The following is a 13,509-nucleotide window of genomic DNA, read 5'->3' as shown; positions in this document are numbered from 1 at the left end:
TAACAATTAAGAGGATGTTTTCGTCAATAGAATATACAGCAGTAGCACCATACAAACACCAGTACACAAACGTAAGTCTATAGGATATCACAGGACTCTTATGTATTGATGAAAAATAGACAAACAGCAGCAGTGATCCAAGGAAGGACAAACACAGCAAGAGTTTATCCAACTGTCAACTTTAATGGAATCTGGACCCAACCTGGCCAAGTTTCAGGAAAACCTTTGTCAGGGGTCACATGGAGGGGCATAATCGAACGGGGCACCCAAGTTTCCATGAGGGTGTCCTCGAAGGACGGCCCCCCCGAAGGGTGGGGAAACCCGATAATACGGTCGGGGACGCCCAAATGTCAACATTTAGGTCGACCTTAGAGATGGTCGACCTAAATGTTGAGATGGTCACCCTTAGAGATGGTCGACCCCGGTTTTCGGCCATAATGGAAATCGAGGACACCCATCTCAAAAACGACCAAATTCAAGCCCTTTGGTCATGGGAGGAGCCAGAATTCATAGTGCACTGGTCCCCCTGACATGCCAGGACACCAACCGAGCACTGCAGTAAACTTCACAAATTGCTTCCAGATGCATAGCTCCCTTACCTTGGGTGCTGAGCCCCCCAAAACCCACTCCCCACAACTGTATACCACTACCATACCCTAAGAGGTGAAGGGGGCACCTACATGTGGGTACAGTGGGTTTCAGGTGGGTTTTGGAGGGCTCACATTTACCGCCACAAGTCTAACAGGTGGGGGGGGGGGTGGGGGGGTGGGCCTGGGTCCACCTGCCTGAAGTGCACTGCACCCACTAAAACTGCTCCAGGGACCTACATACTGCTGTCATGGAACTGGGTATGACATTTGAGGCTGGTATAGAAGCTGGCAAAAAAAAATGTTTAAGTTTTTTTTTTTAGGATGGGAGGAGGTTGGTGACCACTGGGGTAGTAAGGGGAGGTCATCCCCAATTCCCTCCGGTGGTCATCTGGTCAGTTCGGGCACCTTTTCACGGCTTGGTCACAAGAAAAAGTGGACCAAGTAAAGTCAGCCAGGTGCTCGTCAGGGACACCCTTCTTTTTTCCATTATCGCCCATCTCTTAATCACGCCCCAGCCCCGCCTTCACTACGGTGCCGACACACCTCTGTGAACTTTGGTCATCCCCGCGACGGGAAGCAATTGAAGACGCCCAAAATCGGCTTTCGATTATGCCGTTTTGGGCGACCCTGAGAGAAGGATGCCCATCTCCCGATTTGTGTCGGAAGATGGGTGCCCTTCCCTTTCGAAAATAAGCCTGATAGGTTTCCAAGATACAATCACAGATTCAAAGCATTTACTGCAATACCTGAGTTTAAAAGAAAATGAGGTCCAATGTCAAGCAACAGCAACTGCATAGAAAAAGCTCTGGTTGAATTCCAAAATTCAGTAAGTTATCTGGATGGTTCTCCAAATACTGGCACTGAATAACGCTGGTCTCTGTGTAGCTGTTGGCTACACCCCTGACTGCCCTGGTATTACCCAGTAGTGCTCAGGGCGTCTGCAGAGATTTTCAGAAATATTGCAGTGCTTCTCTGGATAAGTAACTTTGAATATCAGGATGGACAGTTGTCCCATAAACCGTGCTGTTAATTTACTGCATTCTGTTTTATTGTTAAAAAGAATATGTGGCTTTCTTCATTTTGTCTTTGAACAGTACTTTAAGTGCTTGTGTGTGTGTGTGTATCTAATGTAGAATGCAGTTTTGTATTCACAAAAGTACCGTCATAAAACTGTCTGCGCATTATTTTTTACCTTCATCTTGCCCATTCATTAACTCCTTCGGGGTTTTTTTCTTCAATTTTTTTTTATTTTTCAAACTTTACCAGCAATCAGCACACAAACAGGAACCTGGTTTTCACTTTTTTTCTTTTGAGCTTATTTATTAGCATGTTGCTACCACGTACGGAGCTGACACTTTGCCCTAAGTTTACTAAGCAGCGTTAAGGGTGCATTAGCGTTTTTAGTGGGTGCTAACTCTGTAGGCGCCCATACTATTCCTATGTGTGCCTACACGGTTAGCAAGCGCTAAATTTAGGCGCTAGCGTTCCTTAGTAAACATACACCTTTATGTTTACGAAAGGCATACTCTATATATTGAAGCTAAATACAATACCGGGGTTCATTCTTTGGTTTTTGAATTAAAGAAGGGTGGCTAGTCTTCTCACCTGTCTGGTTTGCTGCTCCATTTTAATGCAGCGAAGAAGAGGAAGGGGCAGAGGGTATGAAAAAAAAAATAAAGGTTACATGTTAGTTTGGCCTATGAAAAGAGGGTAACTATGACAACAAGAGATTTCTAGGCATGGTGTTTCACAGTGAGGACAGATAACTTACACAAATTAGGAAGCAAGAGCTCATATGCATAATGGGTTTTAATCATGGAATAAATAGAGGGCAAAAGGTTAAGCTCAGATGAGAGTCTTTTACAACAGAAGAAAACAATTTGTTTTGTGCTAACATAACATACTTGTACAATCACACCCTTGGGAAGCAAAAGCAACATTCAATTATATCACAGGGGTAGCTGAAAGGAGACTGACAGTTAAATTTAGACTTAAAAAAAAAACTAAATGTGCTGCAAGCTTTTAAAAAAACTCTTCATTATTTAATACTGTCCTTGACACCTTTATAAAAAAAATGTTTTTTTTATTGTTTTGCTTTAATTTAGGAGAAAGCCTTAAATCTTAGGATTCAGCTTCTGAGAAGTCTCTCAACCCTGAGTTACTAAACTTTTCTATATATATGGAAAAAGAAACCACCACCACACAAAGCCAGCAGAAGCCAATGGTCTGTCTCCATCAACCCACTTCTTCTGCTGATGATCCCTGAGAGCTATGCCTGAGGCAAATGCCTTTTGCTTCATTTATCACATGGCCCAGGTCTCCACCAGTCTCATTCTCTCTCTCTCTCTCTCTTTGTTTTGTTACCCCATACCCTGCCCTCAACAAGCCTCTTTCTATCTCTTCCCCCAAAAGTCCCAACCCTTACCCTTAACAAATCAGTCGCCCCTCACCCACTACCCACCTCCTAGGCATCCCCTTCAGCTAGACAGTGACCATCAGCCTCAGTGACCCTCAGCCTCATTCACTCACTCCCTCACCACCTCTCATCCAGTCACTCTTCAACCCCCCAAGCAATCCCTCAGCCAGTCGCCCCTCATCCCACACCTCCCTGGCAGCCCATCCTTCTCAGACAGGTACCCCTTTAGCCAGACAGTAGGCTTCACTTACTTTCTCACTGCTGTTTAGTCTTGCAACCAAAGAAACACTGGGGTGGATATTCAGAAGGATTTAACTGTGTAGGAAGGCTCCTATCCAGTTCCGTCCTGCTGTTCAGCTCCAGAGCATATATAGTATGTGGCAGCATGTACCTAGCAAATACCGTGGAATACGTGCTCTATCCCAGTACTGCACAGTTGGAGTTGTCTGGGGATGGAGTCAAGGGAGAGCCAAGAGTTTCAATCTGCTAATCGAGTAAGTGCCTGACAGCTATCCAGTCATGGATCTGAATATCAGCAGGAACCTGGATAACTTCTGGCAAGTCACTGAAGACCCAGATATTCAATGCCAGTGCCCATTTAGGCCTGGCAGTGAACAGCTGGGTCAAAGGGAATGATAAAGGGGATGGAACTCCTCTCATATGAGGAAAGGCTAAAGAGCTTAGGGCTCTTCAGCTTAGAAACGAAACGGCAGAGGAGGGGATATGTAGAACGAGTGGAAGTGAATTGATTTTTTACCCTTTCAAAAAGTAGAAAGACCAGGGGACACTCAGTGAAATTACACGGAAATACTTTTAAAACAAATAGGAAGAAATATTTTTTCACTCAAAGAATAGTTAAATCTCTGGAACTCGTTACTGGAGGATATGGTAACAGCGGTTAGCATATCTGGGTTTAAAAAAGGTTTGGACAAGTTCCTGGAGGAAAATTCCATGTCTGTTATTGAGATAGACATAAGGGGAAGCCACTGCTTGCCCTGGGACTGGTAGCATGGAATGTTGCTACTATCTGAATTTCTTCCAGGTATTTGTGACCTGAATTGGCCACTGTTAGAAGCAGGATACTGGACTAGATGGACTATTGATCCCACCCATTATGGCTACTGTTATGTTCTTAAATTCTGACCATGGTGATCAATGGCTTAAAAATCACTGACTGCCGTGAGCTGATAATTGGGCCAATATATTTGCCTACCTGGCCTCCTCACCTAGGCAACCTGTTATAAAATTACCCTTTTGTTATAGAGCAACTGACTTGTGCAGCAAATACACATACATTATACTAACTTTCAAAGTTAAATGACATGCATGTTTTCTTTTTGAAGAGTATCCCACTAAAACTACTCCTGCTGTTTAGAACACACAAACCTTTGGAAAATTTACATGCATACGTTTAGAAATCCGTAAGTATGTGGGCAAGATCAAACTCTGCTTCACTTCACCCCCAGAAACGGCACCATGCAAATACTTGAAAGATATATCCCAGACAATTTCCTAACAAGCCATTTCTTTGCATAAACCTACTTTATGTCTTTAAATTGCTTTTAAAGTTAGCAAATTAACCCACCTATTTACATAGAAGTAAGTTGGCTAATAGCAAATTTGTTATCATGATGAACAGAACAGACCAACACACAAGGATTCCTTTGGATAACATCTTTGCTAGAATGATTTGTACTGCGCAAAAGAACTGTTGTGTAACACTGACAGCTTTAGTCACAGAAAATAGGTTTCCATAATTTAAATAAAAAGCTTACTTGAAACCAGAAACCAGTGTTCCTATGTACACAAACATCACTGGAAGAGGACAGCAGTGGCTTCTATCCACAGCTTGATTTTTCAAGACAGCTATGATTAGGCACAATGGAAGGGTTTCAAACACAGGGCCCAAAATGATTACAATGCCACCAAATTTAAAAGACACCAGAAAAGTGGACTTAATATAACGTTCATTTACTCCTATCACAAAAATACTGGATAGGCCGCTGATAAGTCTATAGGGCTCTTTTATTAAAGTGTGTTGGTTTTTGCACTTACTGCAAGTTTAATGCAAAACTTAATATGTGGTACGTGCAAAGCCTGTGTGGAAAATTTAATTTAGGCAATCACACATTATAACTTATTGTAATTTGTGTATATTTCTGTACATTATTATGTTTCATTCACTTTATTGTTTGTTTGTAAGCCACATTGAACTTGAATCTATTTCGGGCTAATGTGGGGTATAAATGTCATGAATGAATGAATGAATAAATAAATAAATAAACAAGCAGGTACTTTCTCTGTCCCTAGAGACCTCACAATCTGGGGGGGGGGGGGGGGGGGGTTGTACCTGGGGCAATGGAAGGCTAAGTGACTTGACCGAGGGAGATAAAGTGGCTTTACAAGTTTAAATGCCAGTAACTGTGGAAAAAAAAGAAAAAGAAAGAAAAGAAGAAGGGGGTAGACCAAATGTGTTTCCAAAACAATAAGTTTATTAAAAATAGACTCGATACACTCCTGCATTTAAGCACCCACAGCACCTACTTCAGGAGTCAAACAAATTATCTCTATGAAAAACAACACAACATACTTAGGGCCCTGTTTACTAAGCTGCGCTATAGGCGCACTAGTGTTTTTAGCACACACTAAAAATTAGCATGTGTTAATGCTACAGATACCCATAGGAGAAGTGCCGTCATGTGACCGCTCCGCTCAACACATCACATGATCTTCCTTATATGTGTTTTTAATTTACTTTATTTTTATGCTTTACATATGAACTTTATTATAATGGTGTATATATGTGATAGTTTTCTTTATAGTTGTTTTTATAATTCATTTTTTCCTGCACAATCTTTTAATGTACTTTGTCTTAAAGATACATCTTTTAAATATACTTTGTTCATACATTTTGCTAATTTACATGTGTCACGAAATGCCTAGCCACCCACTTGAGGTTACCCCGCAGCCACTTAGAGTGTCTATCTCCAGCACTGCTCAGGTCCGCCTGCACCTGCCATTTGTGCTCTACACTAGCATCCTCCTCCCACCAACTGGGTCACAACCACCTCTGGCGAGTCTCCCACTCTCAAATTATCCCCAGTGATTTCTAGGTTACTGGGGCCACACTCCCAGTGGTCCCACAGTTCTCAGAAAGCACTTATAGACTCAACCAACAAACCACTAGGATTCTTTATCAGTCCAGACAAGCAGGGCAAACAAACAAATATGTTTATTCTCAGAACTTGAACAGTGGACAGAAAATGTGCAATCAGCAAACAGTAACAAGTAACTAAAAAATGGATCAATTTGAAAACATTTGTATACTGTCTAAACAGTACCTGGAAAGACCAGGACATATAGCTGCTTACAAGTTATCAAATTTAACTGTTTACAGGTGCCTTAGCAAAGAGATCTGTCTCTCTGTTCTTCCTGGCTATGACTGGAGCAAAAGCCAGTACTCACCAAATGAAAAGGAGCTCCTGGGCCAATCAGAGCCAAGTCAACACATTTTAAAAGTATACTGCTCACAGTACTGTAGATCACTTCTTCACTAAGTGAAACTAAAGAGGGAGCACTCACTTTCTATAACAGCTTTAACATAAAACTTGCACCATCTGCTGGCCATGAGCAGAAATACACTTCAGGAATTAATTAAGGCAGGAAAATATCCAATATATTTTACAGGCTTAAAACGCACTGTTTCTTCACAATATGTTTTCTTTTTATATATATACATATATTGTATTTATGTATATAATTTTACAATATGTATGTCGTGTTTCTTTCAACAGAGATAATTTGTTTGACTCCTGAAGCAAGTACTGTGGGCACCAAAATGCAAGACTGCATCAAGTCTGTTTTTAATAAACCTACTGTTCTGGAAATACATTTGGACTACCCCCCCTCCTTTTTTCCTTTTTTTCATAGTTTTGTGGTTTGTTGGTAGGAGGATACTTCTGCTTGTTTTAAATGCTAGTAGCTACATATATAGTGCTGATCTTGCAATATACCCATTTATATACAGACACTTACCCATGCATATGCCATTTGTACATACAGAAGAAGTCAGCTTAGGAGTTGAGCAAAACAGCTCTTTATAATGAATTTTTGAGATGGTGTGTAAGACACCATAGAGGTTAGCACAGTTGTACTCTCAATCACTGGTGGAAACCCAGATCCAAACAGATAGCTGGCAAGTGTGAGTAGATGCAAAAGCCGAGGCAGGAGTTTTTTTTTGTTGTTGTTGTTAATATATGTGCATTCCCATTGTAAAATGGGAAGTATGTGTACAGTTTTTCAGGCTGCCCAAAACCAAGCCCCCTTGAAACCTCTGCATCACAGAATATGTACACATGTAAACAGATGTCTATAATAGGTATTTACATGTGTATGTGCTTCTTAATGATCTCCTTTTCCAGACAACAAGCTTTGTTAACCCATATTTTGCCCAGACAGCACCTTCAATGGGATGGGGGGGGGGGGGGGGGGGGGGGTGAATTAGGATCTCTTCCTCAAGGGTTGCCAATGAGTCTGTAGGGACATTAGCATGCCTTCTACCCCCACCCCCACTGTGTGTACATCTCTTTCAAGTATATTCATTAGGAACAACTTGAAAACCTGACCTGTTGGTGGCCCTGAAAAACTGGGAGTGAATACCAAGAGATTAGGCACTAGACTAGAGAGCTGCACGGGAACGGGGTTCGCGGGATTCCCGCGGGGACGGAGGCGGTTCCTGCGGGGTTCCCGCGGGGATGGAAGGAGCTCTGCGGGGGTCCCGCGGGGACGGAGGCAGTTCCTGCGGGGTTCCCGCGGGGATAGAAGCAGTTCTGCGGTCTTCTCATAGAAGTGTAAGCTGCACCTGCACCAGCCTCTCATCTACCGAATACCAATTTCTTTGAGTGCTGTCTTCTCCTCCTCTTCTTCTTCTTTGCTTTAACAGCACAAATGTGGAAAGTCTTCCATTAAGGAGGTGGTAGAGTCACAAATGATGACGGAATTCAAAAGGCGCTCGGGGTGAACACAGAGGATCTCTAATTAGAAAATGGACGTTATATAAAACCTAACCTTAAATGGCTGCATGTGTGTGGATGTGTCAAGTGACGCTTAGATGGCGACTCTGGCTGTGATGAACTAGGGCTGATACCAGGCAGACTTGTATGGTCTGTGGCTCATACATGGCAATCTGGTTTAGGATGGGCTGGAAAGGGCTTAGACAGCAACTTCAGTGGCTGGAACATGAGGACAGTGCTGGACAGACCTTTATGATCTGTGTCCCACAAATGAGAAGACGAATAGACTGGAGTGGGCTTCAACGGCAACTCCAGTAGTTGGAACATAAGGATAGGGTCAGATAGACTTCTGTGGTCTTTGTTCCAGAAACATGAAAGAAAGACCATAATCAAGTATATAATATCACACTCGTTGATTTAATGATGAATTGATTATGACTGTGACTATTGGCAGAGTGGATGGACCGTTCAGGTCTATTTGCTGTCACTTACTATGTTACTATTAATCCTCTTTGCTACCAGGCTGGTGCACAGACCTCAGCTCTAACACAGGCACGAGAATCAGATGTCACATGACCTACTGGCACGTGCATGTGGCGACCTCTCAGCACACAGTGCAAGTGAATCGGAGACAAGTCTTACATGTGCGCACCAGAGTGTTCCAACTTCCGTTCCTTCCTTGCCTACAGTGCTGTGGCTCAAATCCAGAGAGAGACTGAGGGAGCTGACTGGAATTTTCTTTTATGTACCATTAAATTCTTACGGGGATGGGTGGGGATGGGTTAAATTCTTGCGGGGACAGGTGGGGACGGGTTAAATTTTTGCGGGGATGGGTAAGATTCCAGCGGGGACAGATGGGGATGGGTAAGATTCCAGCGGGGACGGGCGGGGATGGGTAAGATTTCTGTCCCCGTGCAACTCTCTACACTAGACTAGCTCTTCTCTATCCTGTCTACTCCACATATCCCCCCCCCCTCCTAGAAGGAAGGGGCTGTATTCCAGGGCTGAAAAGCTCACAGGTGATGTCAAGCCAGCATCCTGTCTCCAATAGTTACCAATCTGAACCACTTGGAAATACCTGTCAGATCCCAAACAGGAAAGCTAATTTTCTGCTGCTTTCCTTTCAGAAGCAGAAGGTGAAAACACCTAAAGTTCTGTGGCTTAATAAGGATCACCTATCTATTTGAGTCATACCGCTCAAGATTTTGTATATCTCCATCAAGTTTCTGTCCTCTTCTCCTGGCTAAAGAGTCTAAGCATTTAAGACTTTCATTATATGGGAACTGTTCCACCTTCTCAACCTTTATTGTCAAAGACACCCATTGAGGGGCAGAATCGAACAGGGACAACCATCTCTAAGGGCGTCCATCTCTGAGGACGTCCCCGTGAATGGGCGTGGCATCCCGTATTATCGAAACAAGATGGGTGTCCATCTTTCGTTTCAATAATACGGTCGGGGACGCCCAAATCTCAACATTTAGGTCGACCTTAGAGATGGTCGACCTCAGTTTTCGCAGTTAATGGAAACCGAGGACGCCCATCTCAAAAATGACCAAATCCAAGCCATGTGGTCAGGGGAGAAGCCAGCATTCGTAGTGCACTGATCCCCCTGACATGCCAAGACACCAACCGGGCACCCTAGGGGGCACTGCAGTGGACTTCACAAATTGCTCCCAGGTGCATAGCTCCCTTACCTTGTGTGCTGAGCCCCAAAACCCACTCCCCACAACTGTACACCATTACCATAGCCTAAGGGGTGAGGGGGGGGGCACCTACATGTGGGTACAATGGGTTTGTGGTGGGTTTTGAAGGGCTCACATTTACCACCACAAGTGTAACAGGTAGGGGGGATGGGCCTGGGTCTGCCTGCCTGAAGTGCACTGCACCCACTAAAAAGTGCTCCAGGGACCTGCATACTGCTGTCATGGAGCTGGGTATGACATTTGAGACTGGCATAGAGGCTGGTAAAAATGTTTTTAATTTTTTTTGTAGGGGGGGGAGGGGGTTGGTGACCACTGGGGGAGTAAGGGGAGGTCATCCCCGATTCCCTCCGGTGGTCATCTGGTCAGTTCGGGCACCTTTTCGAGGCTTGGTCATGAAAAAAAAGGGACCAAGTAAAGTCAGGGACACCCTTCTTTTTTCCATTATTGGCCGAGTATGCCCATCTCTTAACCATGCCCCCGACCCACCTTCGCTCCGCTGCCGATACGGCCCCGTGAACTTTGGTCGTCCCCGCGACGGAAAGCAGTTGAGGATACCCAAAATCAGCTTTCGATTATGCCAATTTGGGCGACCCTGAGAGAAGGACGCCCATCTCCCAATTTGTGTCGGAAGATGGGCGCCCTTCTCTTTCAATTATGCCCCTGATAGTGTCTTTTTTTGAGATGTGGCAGCCATACTGCACCAGGTGTGGTCACACCACTGATCAAGCCACTGCATAATTACATTCCATTTTTATTCCTTTTCAAAAGGAATAGTAGTTTTTAGCCACCACTGAACACTGAGCTGAAGACCAATGTGCTCAAAGGTAATGCCCAACATGAAACCTAGTAGTACGCATTTATAATTTGCTTTTTCATTCTCTGTGTGCATCATTTTATATTTGTCTACATTAAATTTCATCTGCCATTTAGAGGCTCAGATACCCACTCTTACTACCACCTGTAAATTAGATCACCTCACTGTCTGCTCCTTTTCCAAACCATTAATAAACAGCACATCTATGGGACACTCCACTATTTACCATTTAATTCTGCTCTGTTTATTTTCTTTTAACCAGCTCCTAGTCGATAAAAGCAAAGAGCTTCTCTGCTCTGGCTCTGTCCCAGCCAGTCTCATCCTCCCCTTCTGTCTCCAGCATTGCTGCCTAAGGGGTCCTTTTACTAAGCTGCGGTAAAATGTGGCTTGCGGTAGTGTAGGCGCGGGTTTTGAGTACACGCTGAAATATTTTTCAGCGTACATACCAAAAATGCCTCCCCCCCCCCAAAATGGATGTGCGGCAAAATCAAAAATGTCACGTGTCCATTTTGGGTAACTGACCTTACCGCCAGCCATAGACCTAGTGGTAAAGAATCTGCGCGGTAACGACCTACGCACGTCAGATGCCACTTGGCATGTTTCCATTATGCACGGCAGAAAATAAAAATTATTTTTCAGACATGCGTAGCGGAAACACGCCAAAAATGAAATTACCGCAAGAGCCATGTGGTAGTTGGGCGGTAAGTTCATTTTTGCGCACATTGGGAGCATGTAGATGCTTATGCGGCTTAGTAAAAGGGGCCCTAAGAGAAGAGAGGCTAGAGCAGAGGAACCTTGGATACAGTAAGTGGCCTTTTTGATTATCGTGATCCCCTATTCCCCAAGGATGTGGGATAATAGAGCTTTTACTGCAAAAATATAATATCAAGTTCCAATGAAAGGCTACACTAATATTGAAATCTCTGTTCACATTAAAAGGAAATCTATTTTTTATACTTGAAATTATACAACATTTAAGACTGGCATATGGCCATAGAAAAATTAATAAGACCTTGGTGTACCACAATGACATGCATGACCGACATATGTAATGACTGACTGTTGTAAGAAAGGGTTTTGCTAGTTGTTAATCATGTAAATCAGCTCATGATAGTGTGCACCAACAGAAAGCAGACATGAAGGGTAACATCTGCAAGAAGCAAAATGCCTACTAAGTATCTGCACGATTATGACCCAGAGGCCATTTTTATAAATATATGTCTGCTTGGATTCAAAGACACAGGCTGCCTCAGGTCTGTCTTACAATGCACAACAGACAACTTCTCTTTTAGCAGCTTGAATGCTTCTGCCAGCATTTGCTCAGATATTTAGGTCACAGAGAATTGGGAAAAAAATCTACAACAAACAGATGATGGATAAGACAATTTAATGTTAACACCCCCAGGCAGTGGCGTACCTAGGGTAGTTGACACCCGGGGCCGGTCATTTTTTAACACCCCCCCCAAATCCAGTACTAGGCATACCGAGAATACAAAACATCAGGACCTATAGAGCGATTCTACCATACCATAAGCAGTCATTTCTACAAGTCACACAAGGAAAAGGAAAGCATCTTAAACACTACAGTGAGCACTAGAACATCAATTCACCTATTGTAAAACGAAACCAGACAGAATAATACAGATCGTCGATCCTGCACAGTCAATGCCAACTGAAAGCCATGTCTTTTTCACAAACACAGATACACCCTAATCCACTATAGAATAAGTAGTAATATTTAAACTTTCTATTTAGACAAAAATTAAACTGAACCCTCAAGATGCCAGACTCTGCATATAATGCAACACCACAGAAACAGAAAACGTCGCCTAGTACTGTGCAAAATATAAAGACAGCAGATGTAAATTTGAAAAAACTAACAAATACCAAACACCACTTTACAAATTAACAAATAGAAATAAAACAAATAATATCATTTTATTGGACTAATACATTTAGCTTTCAGAGGCCAAAATCTCCTTCCTCAGGTCAATACAGTATAGTGCTGTTACATTATCCTATCCTGACCTGAGGAAGGGGGTTTTGTTCTCTGAAAGTTAAGTCAAAATGTATTAAAATTAGTCCAATAAAAAGATGACCTTATTTACATGTTCTACTTATAAACATTTATTAACATAGCTACAATACTATATCCTAAAGCAAAATAATTAAAATATATATTTACAGTTTGTTGTCTCTGGTTTCTGCTTTCCTCATCTTCTTTTCACTGTCTTCCTTCCATCCAGCATGTCTTCGCTCACTCTCTGCCATCCAATGTCTGCCCTCTCTAATGTCCCTTCCATCCAGTGTCTGCCCTCTCTCTCTGCCCCTTCCATCCACTGTCTGCCCTCTCTCTCCCTTCTATCCACATCTGCCCTCTATTTCTGCCCCTTCCATCCACCATCTGCCCCAGTCTGCCATCTCTCTCTCTCCCTTCCATCCACATCTGCCCTCTATCTCTGCCCCTTCTATCCACCATTTACCCCAGTCTGCCCTCTTTCTCTCTCTCCCTTCCACCCACCATCTGCCCTTTCTCTCTGCCCCTTCAATCCGTCTGCCCTCCCTCTCCCATCTATCCAAGGTCTGCCCTCCCTCACGCTCCCCACTTCCATCCAGGGTCTGTCCCCTCTCTCTCTGCCCCCTCTTTTCAGCCCCCTTATTCCACCTACCCCTAGTTCCAGCCCCAGCCCACATCTCCCACCTGCCCCCCTTTTCAGCCCCACTATCCCACCAGTCCCCAGCCCTTTTCTCCCATCAGTCCCGAGCTTCAGCCCCAGCCAGTTCTCCCTGTCCCCTTTAAAGCCCCCAGTTTCAGCCCCTGCCCCATTTCAGCCCCCAATTCCAGTACTAGCCCCCTTATCCCAAATACCCTCCTTTTCAGCCCCCAGTTCCAGCCCCCTTCATCCACCACATGCCTTGCATCCCCCCTTTTCAGCCCCAGACCCATTCTCCCACCTGCCCCAGGCATGGACCC

General features: G+C 43.8%; 1 protein-coding gene across 12 annotated transcripts in view; it reads right to left on the bottom strand.

Annotated features, from left to right (window-relative positions):
* Positions 1 to 13,509, bottom strand: part of PTPRD (protein tyrosine phosphatase receptor type D) — a 1,064,164-nt gene that overhangs the window by 311,172 nt on the left and 739,483 nt on the right. For 7 of the 12 annotated variants that reach the window (XM_030194293.1, XM_030194294.1, XM_030194299.1 and 4 more), the window contains one exon: positions 2,196 to 2,207. The exons of the other annotated variants lie outside the window; for them this stretch is intronic. In XM_030194293.1, coding sequence (XP_030050153.1) covers positions 2,196 to 2,207 — 12 coding nt within the window. The remainder of the gene's footprint in view (positions 1 to 2,195; positions 2,208 to 13,509) is intronic. 12 annotated transcript variants of the gene reach the window in all.

This window comes from Microcaecilia unicolor, chromosome 2 (genome assembly GCF_901765095.1).
Source record: "Microcaecilia unicolor chromosome 2, aMicUni1.1, whole genome shotgun sequence".
NCBI lineage: Eukaryota > Metazoa > Chordata > Amphibia > Gymnophiona > Siphonopidae > Microcaecilia > Microcaecilia unicolor.
Note: the sequence above shows the minus strand (reverse complement) of the source record. Positions and strands in the feature narration are given on the sequence as shown.